Source organism: Candoia aspera, chromosome 7 (genome assembly GCF_035149785.1).
Source record: "Candoia aspera isolate rCanAsp1 chromosome 7, rCanAsp1.hap2, whole genome shotgun sequence".
Lineage (NCBI taxonomy): Eukaryota > Metazoa > Chordata > Lepidosauria > Squamata > Boidae > Candoia > Candoia aspera.
The window spans coordinates 67,543,913-67,558,145 of NC_086159.1; the positions used below are offsets into that span (position 1 = coordinate 67,543,913).

A 14,233-nucleotide genomic window follows, 5' to 3' on the forward strand; every position below is an offset into this window, starting at 1 on the left:
TTTACTAATTATGAGTTACTCTAATACTTCCTAATTTATCTGCTATCCTGTGTTGGAGTCTGGAGCACAAAATGAAGCAAGCAAAAGAGGAAGGAGGATGAGGCCTAATTTTGTCTAGTCTAGTCTGAGAAACATTATGATCTGAACAATTAGGAACATATTTATAAAAACATGAAGTGTAATTAATATTTGTCAGATCTCACTTTCTGATTTAGACAGCTCTGTCTCTTACTGTTCATCATTCCCTAAGCCATGTAATCAGATACCGAGATGAGTGAGACATCACTCATCTTGCACTACCCATACTCAGGTTTAGGTGAACTTAATGTTGGGCATAGCATTGCCTTGCAATATCCCAGGAAGATAGGCCAATTTTACTCTTACATTATAGAAGGGGATAAAACTAAGAGATAAACTAAGGGCACTCTACATGGGGCTACCCTTGAAGAGTATCCAGAAGCTACAGCTGGTGCAAAATGCGGCCACACAAGCAGTTTTAGGAGCCCCAAAATCAGCCCATAGAACACCTCTGCTATGCGAGCTGCACTGGGTGCCAGTTTGCTTCCGGGTCCAATTCAAGGTGTTGGTTATCACCTTTAAAGCCCTACATGGCATGGGGCCAGGTTACCTGAGGGACCGCCTCACCCGTTACATCAACCCATCCCACCCAGCCAGGCAGAGAAGGCATGTTGCGGACCCTGTCCCTGAGGGATTGGCGACTGGCAGCATCCAGGAAGGGGGCTTCTCTGCTGTAGCACCCACCCTTTGGAACAAGCTACCACCAGGGGTAAGACAGGCCCCCACTCTCCTGGCCTTTTGGAAGGAAGTAAAAACATGGCTATGCCACCTGGCCTGGAATAGGATGGGGGACAGCTACTCATGGGGGTGGTTGGCCCCATGAGGGTGCCAAGGTTAATATCTTCCCATCTTGAATATTATATTTTATACTTTGTATTTATATTTGTATTTTTATGTATTTATATTGAATTGTGAGTGATTTGTCATTTTTACTATTGTAAGCCGCCCAGAGTCATCGTACACGAGATGGGTGGCAGAGAAATTTTATAAACAAACCAACGAACAGACCACCTGGAAAAATTACATCAGAGGTAAAAGTTACCTAAGCATAGCTCAGATTTTTAACTTTCCTGCTAACCTCAGATTACACAGCACATACCAGAGGTACATTACTATCCCAATTCTTGAGAAACATTTTAATAGTGTTTTAGAATCCCAGTTACCACCAAAATACTACAATTTCTTCTTACATTGTATCCAATATTCTAAAGCACTATATAAAAAGATTATTAATATAACCATAACAGAAGGTTTGTTATAAATATGGATTGAGATTACACATGTTTTGATCTAGTAGTTAAGTAGTTTCTATTAATGACAAAATACCCAAAATTAGAATTAGCTGCCCAATTATATATGCACCTGGAATGAGATGAGCACATTGTTGCTGTTACATTGGGATCATTCTTATAGTATATGAATGGTAATCATTTTTCTCCATTAGTCCATGAATATCATTTGAGTGTAATATGTAATCTTACACATATATGTATTTTCTTAAATAAGTTCCATTTGGTCAGTTTTAGTCAGTTCCATGAGAAGATGATGGAGTCTCAATTTCTTGTACAAGTTAATAGTCCTTAATTTTTCCACATGACATCATGCATATTGGGTGAACAGATATTGTAGGTCTATTTATTATTCATGCAGCAGCATCCAACTATCCAACATATCTAACATACCCAACTATCTTCTTGTTAAGAAAGCGTCTGTGTATTCACTCTATGATGAATACACATTTGGGTGTGGCTTTTTCCAGAATGGATATGCGATATATTAATGAGGAAAATTCACCCTGTATTTCCGCAGTATGCAATGACAGTAAATGTAATCAAAATCAACAGGCCTTATTACAAACGGATGAATTTAGAATAAGGCTCTTAATAAGAATTACATCATTTCTTTTGTTTGGGAAGATTGGAATGCTCCAGGAAACATCTTCTCAGAATCTGCCTGGCTACTTTAATCACTCTAAAGAACAGTACTTGTAACTGGAGATATCTCTATTCTGAGGACAGCTCTCTGGAAAGATAGTGTTCATCAATTATCTTTGACTAGATCCATCACAGTGTGTGAGTTGAAATAATTTCTAGAATGTTGCAGATTTTTTTTTTTTAAAAAAGCTTTTTGTAATGTCACTAGGCAGAACCTGGCAGGGACTTTCTAAAGTTCATAGATGTGTAAAAGAAAGTTGGGAGTTAAATTATGCCCCCTGGATTTACATTACAACTCAGAACTGCAGATGTATCTCTCTTAACAAAAAACACAGAACCGCCATTCTCAAAAATTCTCCTTGTAGTATATTTGCCATTTATGCCACCTACTGGTCTTTCTTACATGAACAGAATAATGGCTTAATCTACCGTGACGATTATTTTATAGCATGGTTGCCAAAAATAAATATAGATACTGACATGCATGCATTAGCAGTTGCAGAACTGGGTATCATTTTTATAAAACATTTTAAAAATGTATTCACATGAACATTTATTTGCTCAAGCGCCTGCATGACCAGCCCTGCCTCTGCATTGCTGCATGCCTGGAAATAAATCATTCACTGTTCATATCACACATATCATATGGCTAGGGCAGTTGGGTGAGACAACATACATTCTATCTACTGGCTTTGAAGCAAGAATCTGTCACGATAATTTAAGGATGCAGGTAGTTTCCTGGAAACAACTTAGTTCATCTCCATGGGAACTAGTGTAAAGTATAATAATTAATCTTATACATTAATGTCGTCCTTTCATTGTTTTATTTAGAATGAAATAGAAATGGAAATAATTTAGTGAACATTTTAACCACAATTACTATCTGCCCCACATATATTTTATGGGAGGGTTTTTGTGTCTGTGTATTGCTTTGCAAAAAGGTATAGAGTTCTCAAGATGTGGAGGGAAGGGGAGAATTATTATACTGATCAAGTCTTGAAAACCTAACACTGGGAGAATCAATGTTAGATAGATTCCAATGCTGACCTGAACATTTTTTAAAAAAAGGTTCTGATTGCATTCTTTATTGTCAACATTGCCTAGAAATTGAATTGTTCTATAGCACTGTGAACAGAATACCGCCTGAATTTCAAATAAACACACACACACACACACACTTAAACAGTTCACCTTAGGTTTCATCATTCCTAGAGCTATCCTTGATGCCATGCATAGCAGCTTCCCTGAGATAGACTACAGCTGAACATTTCATAGAATCATAGAAGTTTGAATTCAGTTGAATTCATCACTTCAATACATCTGTCGAAAGTAAAGCAGCATAGATAGATGGTAAGAACCACAATTATGGGCAGAATGGGCTGTGCATCCAAACACAGATCTATCTATGATGGAGTAGAAGCTCAATTTGGAACCATCACCTAGTCATCAACTACATCTAAGAGGACTGTGCTGACGGGACATTGCTATATAGCAGCTTTCTTTATGCTAGCTGAGAATTATGGGAGTTATGGTCCCAACACAGCAGAGCAGTGAGTTGGGAAAAGCTGCTGAAGGGGAACCATTCCAACAATATCTTGCCTTTGCAGAGGGCAGCAGAAGGGGCAGCAACCATATGGGACTCTGTTCTTTTCTTGACTTCTGAGGATTTGTTTTCCTTTTATTTTGAGGAGGAAGAAGGGTATGTTCTGGATTTTGTTTGTTTTCTTTTATCTTGAAATATAATTCTTGAGAAATTGCTGCTTAAATTGTCAGAGAGTTGTATTTTATTCTTTAATTTGGTATTTGACTGTTGTAAGTTATCTTGGATGCCACTGTGCCTGAAAAACAGTACAGAATTTCATTTTGTATCTGATGCATATCTACATCTACAATAAATATTTGTAAGGATAATGCACAATCAGCAGTGGAGTGGATTGAAAATTTGTCAAGGAGAGTGTTCAATTAGTCTAGTGGACTTCAAGGGAGGTGGAAAGTTTTGCCTTCTGTCATATTATCCCATGTCCATCAATGACTTACTATTATGATGCTTTGGTATATTATGACATCATGATAAAATAACATGGCACTGACATCACAAGGTTCACTAAGTGACCCCTAAGTGATTTTAAAGCATATAAAGCAAGCCTTAATACTTGCATCAAAGCAGCAGCATATGGGAACGCAAACAGGCATTAACAAGTGCGGAAGGTCTCTGATGCATAAGGTTTTGTACTGGACTTTTCACTCTCCTTCAAGATCCCAGTTTTCATACTGAGAGAGGAAAAAAACAAACAAATCTAACTAAGATTCAGCACAACAGTACTTTCTTTCTCAACACAACAATTTTCTAAAGCATATAGTTTCTTACCAATTCTGCTGGATTTCAACTCCCAGAATCCCCCAAATAGCACTGGATTATGAGAGGTGAAGCTCAACACATCTGAAGGCTGTTAAATTGGGGGAAACAACTTTGCAGTCTAAGCTAATCATATATGTAAATCATAGCATCTTAGAATCCAAAGTGCATGTATATATATGTTTTTTAAAAATGGGGTGGGGAAGAAACCTTCTAAAGCATTAATTCTCCTTTATCCATTGTTTTAAACACAGAATCTTCCCCTAAGATTTTGCAAAGTTCATTTAGTCTCTGCTGCATTTTTGGCATTCCCGCAAGTTGAGTTTCCAGTCTCTGTTTTTCCTCACTCAGAGTTAAGCGGATAGCAGTGTCCAACTCTTCAAAACGCCAACCTCCTTCCCCATCAAACTGTAGCAAGTGGGTGTGGTACTTCCTGCAGGATAATGAGGAAAAAAGAAACACTATAACATCAAGCAATGGGATCTGGAATAAGTGCATTAATATATGTTTACAAGCTGGGTCACAGTAGGATATTGGAAACAGCAAGGTTCTTTAAAGCCAGTTTTCTGCTCTCCCCCTTCCAAATGTCCTGGGGGAAATACTCAGAAGTTCATCATCCAGCTTTATCTTATCTCATTGTCATACAATCTCACCTTGGGTGCAGGGTCCAGTTCTGCCCCACACACTTTGGGAAAGATTCAAAGAAACTGGAACAGGTACAACAAATGGGCAATGAGGATGAATGAAGTACTGAAATGAAATCTTACAAGGAAAGATTGAGAGGAGCAGATGTGTTTATATTTGAAGACAGACAATTGAGAGGAGATATGATAGCATTCCTCAAGTACATGAAGAGATACTATATAGAGGACCTATTCTCTATCAGTGCAAAGGGGAGAGCACAACATAATGGCCTTAATTTATCACAAAACAAATTCTCATTAAATGTTAGGAAAAATATCCTAATGGTAAAAGCAATTCAGCGGTGAAACTAAGAACCAAGGGAAATGCTGAGTAAACCTTCGATGGATGTATTCAACCACAGGCTAGAGAACCATCTGTCAGGGATACTTTAAATTCAGGTGTTTGCACTGAGCAGGACACTGGATACGATGGTATACGTGGTCCTTTCCAAATCTTTTCTCTCAATTTCACACCTCCAAGCATAGAATAATCAAATGGTACACAAACCAAATAAATAAAGGCTTTTTCCTATCTATTGGGACAACAGCAGCATCATAAAAAATGAAATTCTTTGGGAGCATTCTTCTCCATGACTGATTTCATGGAGGTGAAGAGAATGGCACAATGCCATAAGGTTTCTTGCACCTATATACACATAGAGGGTAAAATCAGGATGTTGGATGATAGTTGTACTTGTTCAAAGCTTGCTTTAAACCTCTTGACTGGGAAACCCTTGGCAAATTAAAAGTTGTGAAAAACTCTGTGAAGTATTATTTATATAGCAGTAGCTGATAAAACCTACATTATTTGATGACTGGCTGAAAGATGGGGAAGAGGGAACAGTGCACTCCTCTTTAAAGACTCACCAAAGAGATAGCCTGTGTGTTATTGAAAGCAGGGATATGCCAGCTCCCTTAGCAGCCTGGAATATCTTTCCTTCCACATCAATGCTGACAGCACTTGTACATTCATCTAGCAATGCATATTTAGGCCTTACAAAAAAAAGAAACATGGTTGTTGTTGTTGTTGTTATTATTTTGCTGTTTCCCTGAAAATCTTGGTTCTGTACTACAGGAAGCAGTCAATGAAATATTTGGTCTCTGGCTGCTGCTGCTGCTTCATGCCAGGTCGACCTGCAGTAAAGCTCACCTCATCCATGATGGGATGGGAGAGCTGACCTGGCTTGTATCACTGAGACCTGGTTGGGCACTGAAGGGGGGGGGAGTTCCCTCTCTGAAATGTGCCCTCCTGGGTTTCAAGTGTGGCATCAGCCACAACTCCAGGGCAGGGGTGGGGGTGTGATGTTTGTTGTTCATGAGTCTCTGGTGGCCTCCAGGGGCCCTGCCCCAGACATCACCGGATGTGAGACCCTCTTTGTGAGGCTGGGCCATAGGGATCAGTGGGGATTGCTGCTCACTTACCTTCCTCCCTGCAGTGTAGCTGCATCCCTGCCTGTGTTCCTGGACTCTGTGTCTGAGCTGGCAATGGAGTTCCCCAGGCTTATGGTTCTGGGGGATTTCAACCTGCCATCTCTGGGCCTAGGGTCTGAGGCAGCACAGGAATTCACAGCCACCCTGGCAGCCATGGACCTGGTTCAACTTATTCACAGCCCTACTCACATGGGGGGCCACACACTGGACCTGGTGTTTGCCTCAGGGCAGTGGCATAATTATCTGGATTTGGGGGGTGTTAACATCAGTCCCCTGCCATGGACAGACCACTCCATGTGTCCCTAGAGTCCTCAGCAGCTGCCCCTCACCGCAGGGAGATGGGGGGCCTATTAGATTGACCCGCCCCAGGGGCCTGATGGACTCAGTGCAGTTTCAGAGGGAACTTGGGTTTTTTCCTGAAGCTCTGGCACACAGTTTGGCCAACACCCTCATTGCTGCTTGAAATGAGAAGGCAACAGGGGCACTGCACCAAATTGTGCCTGTGTGGACTCTCCATGCACGCGGATCTTGTAGAGCACCATGGTTTACCAAGCAGCTCCAAGAGATGAAGTGACAGAAGAGAGAACTAGAGCCACTGGAGGATGACAAAGTGTGAAGCTGACCAAGCAGGGGGAGGAGACTCGGGACGGGGGTGGTGCAACTGTCCTAGCTCTCCTGGATCTCTTGGTGGCTTTCAATACCATCAACTTTGGTATCCTTTTGGGCTGGCTCCGCGAGTTGGGAGTGGGAGGCACCGTTTCGTGGTGGTTCCAGTCGGTGTTGGTGGGCAAGGCGAGGTCAAGCCCTAGGCTGCTGCAGGGTTTGGTCTCTCCCCTCTCCTCTTTGACATTTACATGAAACCGCTAGGTGAGGTCATCCAATGGTGTGGGGTACAGTATCATCAGTACTTTACATCTCTACCACTGGCCGGGCAGGTGATGCTGTTGTGGTGCTGTCCAAGTGCCTGGAGGCTGTGAGGGTCTGGATGGGGATGAACAGACTACAGCTCAACCTTGGCAAGATGGAGTGGCTCTGGGTTTTTGGCCCCTCAGGACCTGGTGGCTTGTCACCTTTGACTCTGAACAGGGTTGCTCTCCCCTGGACCAAGGTGATGTGCAATTTGGGAGTCCTCCTGGACTCACAGCTCCTGCTTGATGAGCAGATGGCAGCTTTGGTTAGGGAGACCTTTGCACAGATCTGCCTTGTGCACCAATTGCGCCCTTTCCTGGACCGGGAGGCCTTGCTCATGGTCACTCATGCCCAAGTCACTTCCTCTTTGGATTACTGCACTTTACATGGGGCTGCCTTGAAGACCACTCAGAAGTTACAACTGGTCCAGGATGCAGCAGCACACACAGTATTGGGTGTTCATAGGTTCACCCATATTACACCTCTATTGCGCAAGCTGCATTGGCTCCCAGTTTCCTTCCAGGTGCAATTCAAGCTGCTGGTTATCACCTTTAAAGCCCTACATGGCACGGGACCTGGTTATTTGTGGGACCGCCCCTCCCTAAGATTATCTGACCATCCCACTAGATCAGATGGGGTAGGCACACTCCAGGTCCCTTCCCTGAAATTCTGCCACCTAGTGGGACCTCGGAAGCATGCCTTTTCCATGGCTGCCCCTACCTTGTGGAACACCCTCTCCCTGGCGATTCAGCAGGCCCCAACCCTGTTAGCCTTTCAGAAGGCCATCAAGACCTGGCTTTTTACCAAGGGGCTGAGATAGGATAGGATAGTGTAGGATAGTGTAGGAAAGGAAAGGAAAGGAAAGGAAAGGAAAGGAAAGGAAAGGAAAGGAAAGGAAAGGAAAGGAAAGGAAAGGAAAGGAAAGGAAAGGAAAGGAAAGGAAAGGAAAGGATAGGAAAGGAAAGGAAAGGAAAGGAAAGGAAGAATGGAATGAGGGTAATTGGAACTTGCTGCGGGGCATCCTAAGGGGATGATTAAGGCACTGGGTTTTTGTTTTACTGTTTTACCGTTCTATGATTGTTTTATAGTTACTGGTTTGACTGTTGTTGTGAGCTGCCCAGAGTTAAGATGAGAGGCCATATAAATCTTTTAAACAAACAAACAAACAAAATAAACGTGATTGTGCCACCATCTTGACATTTTTGATCCTCCACCCGTGGACATCTTCCCTTAAACAAAGTGCTGTTTTTCTCACATTTCTCATGAGGCCAGGATGGACAGTTTCTCAGTTTCAAAGCAACCAGACTGCCAGAATAAGCTTCTATTGGTATACTGTTTCATCTCCTCTCTGTACTCTGTAAGGCCAGACCATGAGGGCACCAATTTGCTACCCAGGCATTTCTTTCTTTTCCTGTCAGAATGAAATCCAAACCAATAGGTGACTCAGTAGACCTCACGCTTTTTAGCTTGCTGGATCCTATTCTTGCTAGTTCTTGCTTAAATTGCCTTCCTGTGGTATCAAGTGCTTTAGACTATCAATGGCGATAAACCAACGCATGGCTATTCTATCCCCATGAAACCTAACTATGAGGCTTACCTGTGGTAAAACATCCGAGCCATGCCCATTCTCTGCTTTTCTCCTCCAGAAAGGACATCTTTCCAGTCTATCACAGCATTCCACCCTTCAGGGAGGCACATGAGAGATACAAGTCTTTGTGTTTATTTTAAAAACTCCATTCTTCCTTTGTAAGACAACATTAGTTAATCCAAAGGAGTATTTCCATGAAAACTATAAAATAGTGGCTCGGGCTGTGGAGAGATCTTTATTCAAAGAATAAAATACAATTTGCAGTGTACTTCGACATGCTCATGGTACTTGCTGGGATACCTTAAAGCAACTGCATCTATTCCTGGAGTTGTGTTGCTATCCTACACAGCTGATACACAATTTTGGGAAAAGGCCCATGTGATTTAAGGTATTCCCAACGGATACTACATGTGCCCCCATGCATGCTCCAAATCACATTTTGCCCTAGATCTCTAGATTTTGAGCACATTTGGGTATGGGTGATCTTATACATTTCAGACAACTTTCTAGTAACTCAATGACAGAAAAGCATACATAGAGTAATTTCAGAAATGTAAATCACTAATTTCCAGAAAAGATTTTGCAAGTACATGTGGAACTACAAGAAGGACAGGGACAATTCTGTTGGTGGACCTACTTAGGACAGCAGAATCGGTAGGAGGACAGCGGAACTGATAGAACTTCTAATGCTACCAGAATGTGATGGGGGCAGCTCTTCTTCCTGGTTCTGTTGGCATTAGCAAATCCAATTTTCTAATAATATGCCATATTTTCTAGTAAAAATGCAAACCTCCTTCTCTCTGAATAATGTGATTCAGATGAACTATCTGCAGGATAAATTCCAGATCCTGGTCTTGGTATCCTTTTTCATGCATGTCATCCACTGAGTCAGGATAGATGACTTGATCCCGTAGTGTTCCAAGGGACATGTAAGGCCTGAACGCAATAAAAAGAAAATTAGATTAGCTCTCTTGCCTGTAGAGTCACATCTCAACCCTGCTATTTCAGGCTGTCAGCTGATGTTCTCTGAACAGCACGTAATGCTTTAAATGCCATGTTTCTAAATACTGTAATTATTTGAGGATGACTGTTTCCTAATTTTGCTCCAAAGAACAATGCATTGTTTACTGAAGAAGTAATTAAGAGTTTAGTAGCGGGGATAACTTTGGCTTAAGAATAATGCATCCATAAATAAGAATATGTCTAATTCCTTTGAATGAAAATTCACACAAAACAGGAAATCAGAACCGAATTGGAACTATATTGTTGACTTCCATTCCAAGCTGATACAAATGGGAGAATTTTCATGGACTATTTGAAAGTGATTCTTTTTCCAAATTCATACTGCCTCTATTTTTAATAAACATTCCTATTTATTCCAAAGTCTGATTATCTGGATACCTTTTGCCTGGAATTACTGAATGTAGAGCTGGCAGTGTGTTTCAGAGTTTTTGTTGCTTTATCTGTTTGCTTCATTAGCAGTAAGTTAAACTGGTCAAGACATCTTACCAGACAGCAAGGACTCTAAAAAGTTCCCTCTCATTTGCATAGTCAATAGTGACCCTGACATGTTTTAGGCTCATACTCTGGAACTGATTCCTGATTTTGCTCCTTAGCATTAATCTCTGACTTTACTTCCCAGCCCTGACCTTTTGGCATAGCTCATTCCTGATCCCATTGTGACAATCAGGGGTGTCTGAGGGAGGGAAGGGGAGAATTAAAAAATTCAAGCCACAATTGGGGTCCTGCCCCTTTTTTATTGCGCACATGAAAAGGGGCAGGGCTTCAACTGCATACTTGCAGTAACCGTCTTTGTTAAATTGAGAAAAGTGTCTCCTCTCCCTTGAGAAAAAGTCATCCACATCTACTCTGTCACAAATTTGATGGAGAGTTTGAAAAAGCCATTTCTGCCTAGCTCTTCACTTGCTTCGGCCTTTTGAAAAGAGACTGGCATCATTAAATAGTGAATCCCTTGGCTACATAAGCATACCCATCTGAGAAAATAACCTGTAAGCTAGAAAGTAATGGTAACAACATGCTATAGAAATAAGAAGCAGCACGTAGAATGGCAGAATGGCAAGCTGTCATAACCCCAAAGTTGCTCAGCATATTTCCATTGTATTGTAAGCCATGGTGGTTACAATTCCTCTCAGCTTTCTTGTACTGCCTGTGTGACAATATTTATTTATTTTTTTTATCCCGCCTTTAGGCGGCGAACATACCAAATACTCCTTCCTCCTCCTCTTTTCCCCACAACAACCACCCTGTTCATTTTCTTACATACTAATTGCACTAAACAATGTCATATCCTTTAAGGAATGCTAATGCTTGCTTACAAAGAATGATACACATCACATTTATGACAAAAGCTGGCTGGAATAAAAGCACTGGAATTCAGAGTTAATGTTCTTACAGGGAGGATTAAAGCCCCAACGCTGACCTAGATTCTGATAAAAGCAAATATGGGAGGCTGAAAAAATGGGAGTTACTAATTTATATGTATATGTATATGTATTTACATGTACAGAAGCATAGAATCATTATTACACAGAGGTGCAATACATCTCCTGCACATTCTACTGTCGAGGTTTCATTTTAAGCCCCCCCCCCCCGTTTTTTATTTTTATTATTTTTATTGTTTATTTATTTAGAATTTTACATACAGTAAAAGTCAAATCTAAAAGATAGAAAAGAAAGAAAAGAAGAAAAAGATGCAAGAAAAAAAATAAAAGAAAAAAACCAAAGTTATGAAATATAATGAATTCCAACCTTCTCTTCAACAGTTACAGTGGAGTTATACTCCACCCTCCCTCTTAGATGTTATACCAATCCCTTCAAACCTTCACTTAGTCCATATCTTTTTTAATCCTCAAACCCATAAGTCGTCATATTATCTTTTTCTCCCCTCCCCCGCACCCATCACTAATGGTTCTTTATTTTTAAATAATATGTTATTTTCTCTACTGAATGTAGTTCAAGAGTGTTTTGGGCCAAGCTACAGTTTCCACTATTCTTTAAGGTATAAATAATTGATTTGTGCCTAAAATAACCGTCAGTGAGCTTCTCTGTCCAGCATCCAGCAGTGTCTGTTAAATATTTCAAGGAGCTCAGTTACTACAACTGAGTTTAATTAGCTTATACCCCCTAGCACAGCTTTTGCAGCACAGGGCTTTCATAGCAGGACGTTATAATTAGAAGTCATCCTGCTGTCACAGGAAGAAATATTGATCAACAATTGCACCACTGCAGAAAGTGCACAACTCTTCAGTGTGGGAAATCAAAGAAGGGAAAGAAACCATAAGCTAGGCTTAAAAGTGTGCTGTGATTTCATGTTGGAGGGGAGGTTTCTTTTACAGAGCACAATCTATAAATTTATTTCATCAGTTTATTTATTTAATAAATGTGTACGGCCACCCAATTCATGCACAGTGACTCCAGGCGGCTTACAGAATTAAAATCCACAATATAAAAAGCCCATCGACCTCCTCACCCACCCCTGCAGTGGCTACAAAACATTCAGATCAGCCACTTGATTGGCTCCGTCTCAACCTGGGTCCCCAGGCCCACTGACAAAACCACATCTTCAGGACCTTTCAGAAAAGTATCAAGGTGGGGGCCAAAGAGGTTAATGCCTCTTTGCAGGAGAGGGTGGTACTGCCTGCCTTCGACCCAACACCACTGGACAATTTTGGTCCAGTCTCCAAGCTTCCCTTTTTAGGAAAGGTTGTTGAGAAGGCAGTGGGCTCTCAGTTGCTGAGGGCCATGGGTGATGTGGTTTATCTGAACCCTTTCCAGTCTGGGTTCAGACCAGGTTACAGTATGGAGACAGCATTGACTTTGGAGGATGACCTCTGGAAGACTCAAGAAGGAGGTGGTATAACTGTCCTGGCCCCCCTGGATCTCTTGGCAGCCTTCAATACCATCAACCATGGTGTCCTTCTAGATTGTTTTGGGGACTGGGAGTGGGAGGCACTGTTGGAACGATTCTCTTCTTTCTTCTGCAGCTGGTTTCAGTTGGTGTTGGTGGGGTGGGGGAGAGGTTTAGCCCTAGGTCCCTGTGATGTGGGGTACCTCGGGGCTTAGGGCTGTCACTGCTCCTCTAACATCTACATGAAACCTCTGGGTGAGGTCATTTGACAGCACAGTATGCTGATGATATGCAGTTATTCACAGAATCCTAGGAAGGGGCCCAAGAGGTCATCGAGTCCAACACCCCTGCACACTGAAGGATTCATTACACCACAGAAAGCACAGCAAATTTTCAACTAATCTAAGAATCCAAGGTGTTCTTTCAATGTATGACATATTATAGATTACTGTTCTTTCCTTTTTAATTTCTGACCTACTCTGAGCAAGACATGAACTCGTTTTTTAAGAAACAGACAAAATCACAAACCTTTGTGGAATGTAGAACATATGATGAGGAGGTGGTTTGTATAGAACTCCTTCATAAACAGGCCACAAACCACTTAGAATTCTGAAAAGAGAACTCTTCCCACAGCCATTGGGACCAGCAATTAGAACATGCATTCCTTCCTCAACCTACAAAGTAGAATCAGAGACACAGTAACTTTTGAGAGAGCAATTGTTTTCACCTGGCTTTTTATCATGATGATTTGCACCATCCATACATGCTCCCTCCCCCACACCCTGAACATGCTGATTCAGTGACTAATATTAACAAATGACCTCAAGGTTTGGTTAGTTTTATATCTCTGCTCCCTGTCTGGATCCTTAGTTTGCATAAGAAATTTAAGCACAATTGAAGGGTACCAAAGGAATAAATTATTTCCAAACATATGTTTCACAAGGCACCGTCAACAGTTAATCATCTGCATCCCTAATGCAGACTATGGGTTTCCTCCGTCCTGATGGTACCCAATCTCACTTTTAGATAAGTTATGGAGAGCAACCTATATGTAAATATCGAGCTCCAAGCTATGATGGCCCATTGAAACAAAAGCTATATATGCAATGCTTTGCGTTATGGTTTGTGTCTCATTATTGCTTCCTGTTTTAGTTACAATCAAACCAATTTATTTTTAAACATAGGAGTGTTTGTCTCCTATGAAGACAGGGAAAGATACATTCCCATATATCATGTGCTATCATTGATGGCAAATTCCAATTCTGGGTACTTCTTAGATTGTAGCTATAATTTTAGGAGAAATCAAACTTTTTCCTCAGTTAAAACTGCACTGATAAAAAGTGAATTCAGAATTTTTATATTCCACAATGTGTTGAGAATAGCAGT

At 41.3% G+C, this 14,233-nt stretch overlaps 1 protein-coding gene across 1 annotated transcript in view; it reads right to left on the reverse strand.

The window, feature by feature from the left end:
- Nucleotides 1-3,773: 3,773 nt before the first annotated feature.
- Nucleotides 3,774-14,233, reverse strand: part of ABCD2 (ATP binding cassette subfamily D member 2) — a 37,882-nt gene continuing 27,422 nt past the window's right edge. The window contains exons 6-10 of the mRNA XM_063307977.1: nucleotides 13,376-13,521; nucleotides 9,770-9,915; nucleotides 8,989-9,073; nucleotides 5,919-6,044; nucleotides 3,774-4,801 (exon numbers count right to left, since the gene is read on the reverse strand). Of these exons, the coding sequence (XP_063164047.1) occupies nucleotides 4,582-4,801; nucleotides 5,919-6,044; nucleotides 8,989-9,073; nucleotides 9,770-9,915; nucleotides 13,376-13,521 (723 nt within the window). The 3' untranslated portion in view covers nucleotides 3,774-4,581. The remainder of the gene's footprint in view (nucleotides 4,802-5,918; nucleotides 6,045-8,988; nucleotides 9,074-9,769; nucleotides 9,916-13,375; nucleotides 13,522-14,233) is intronic.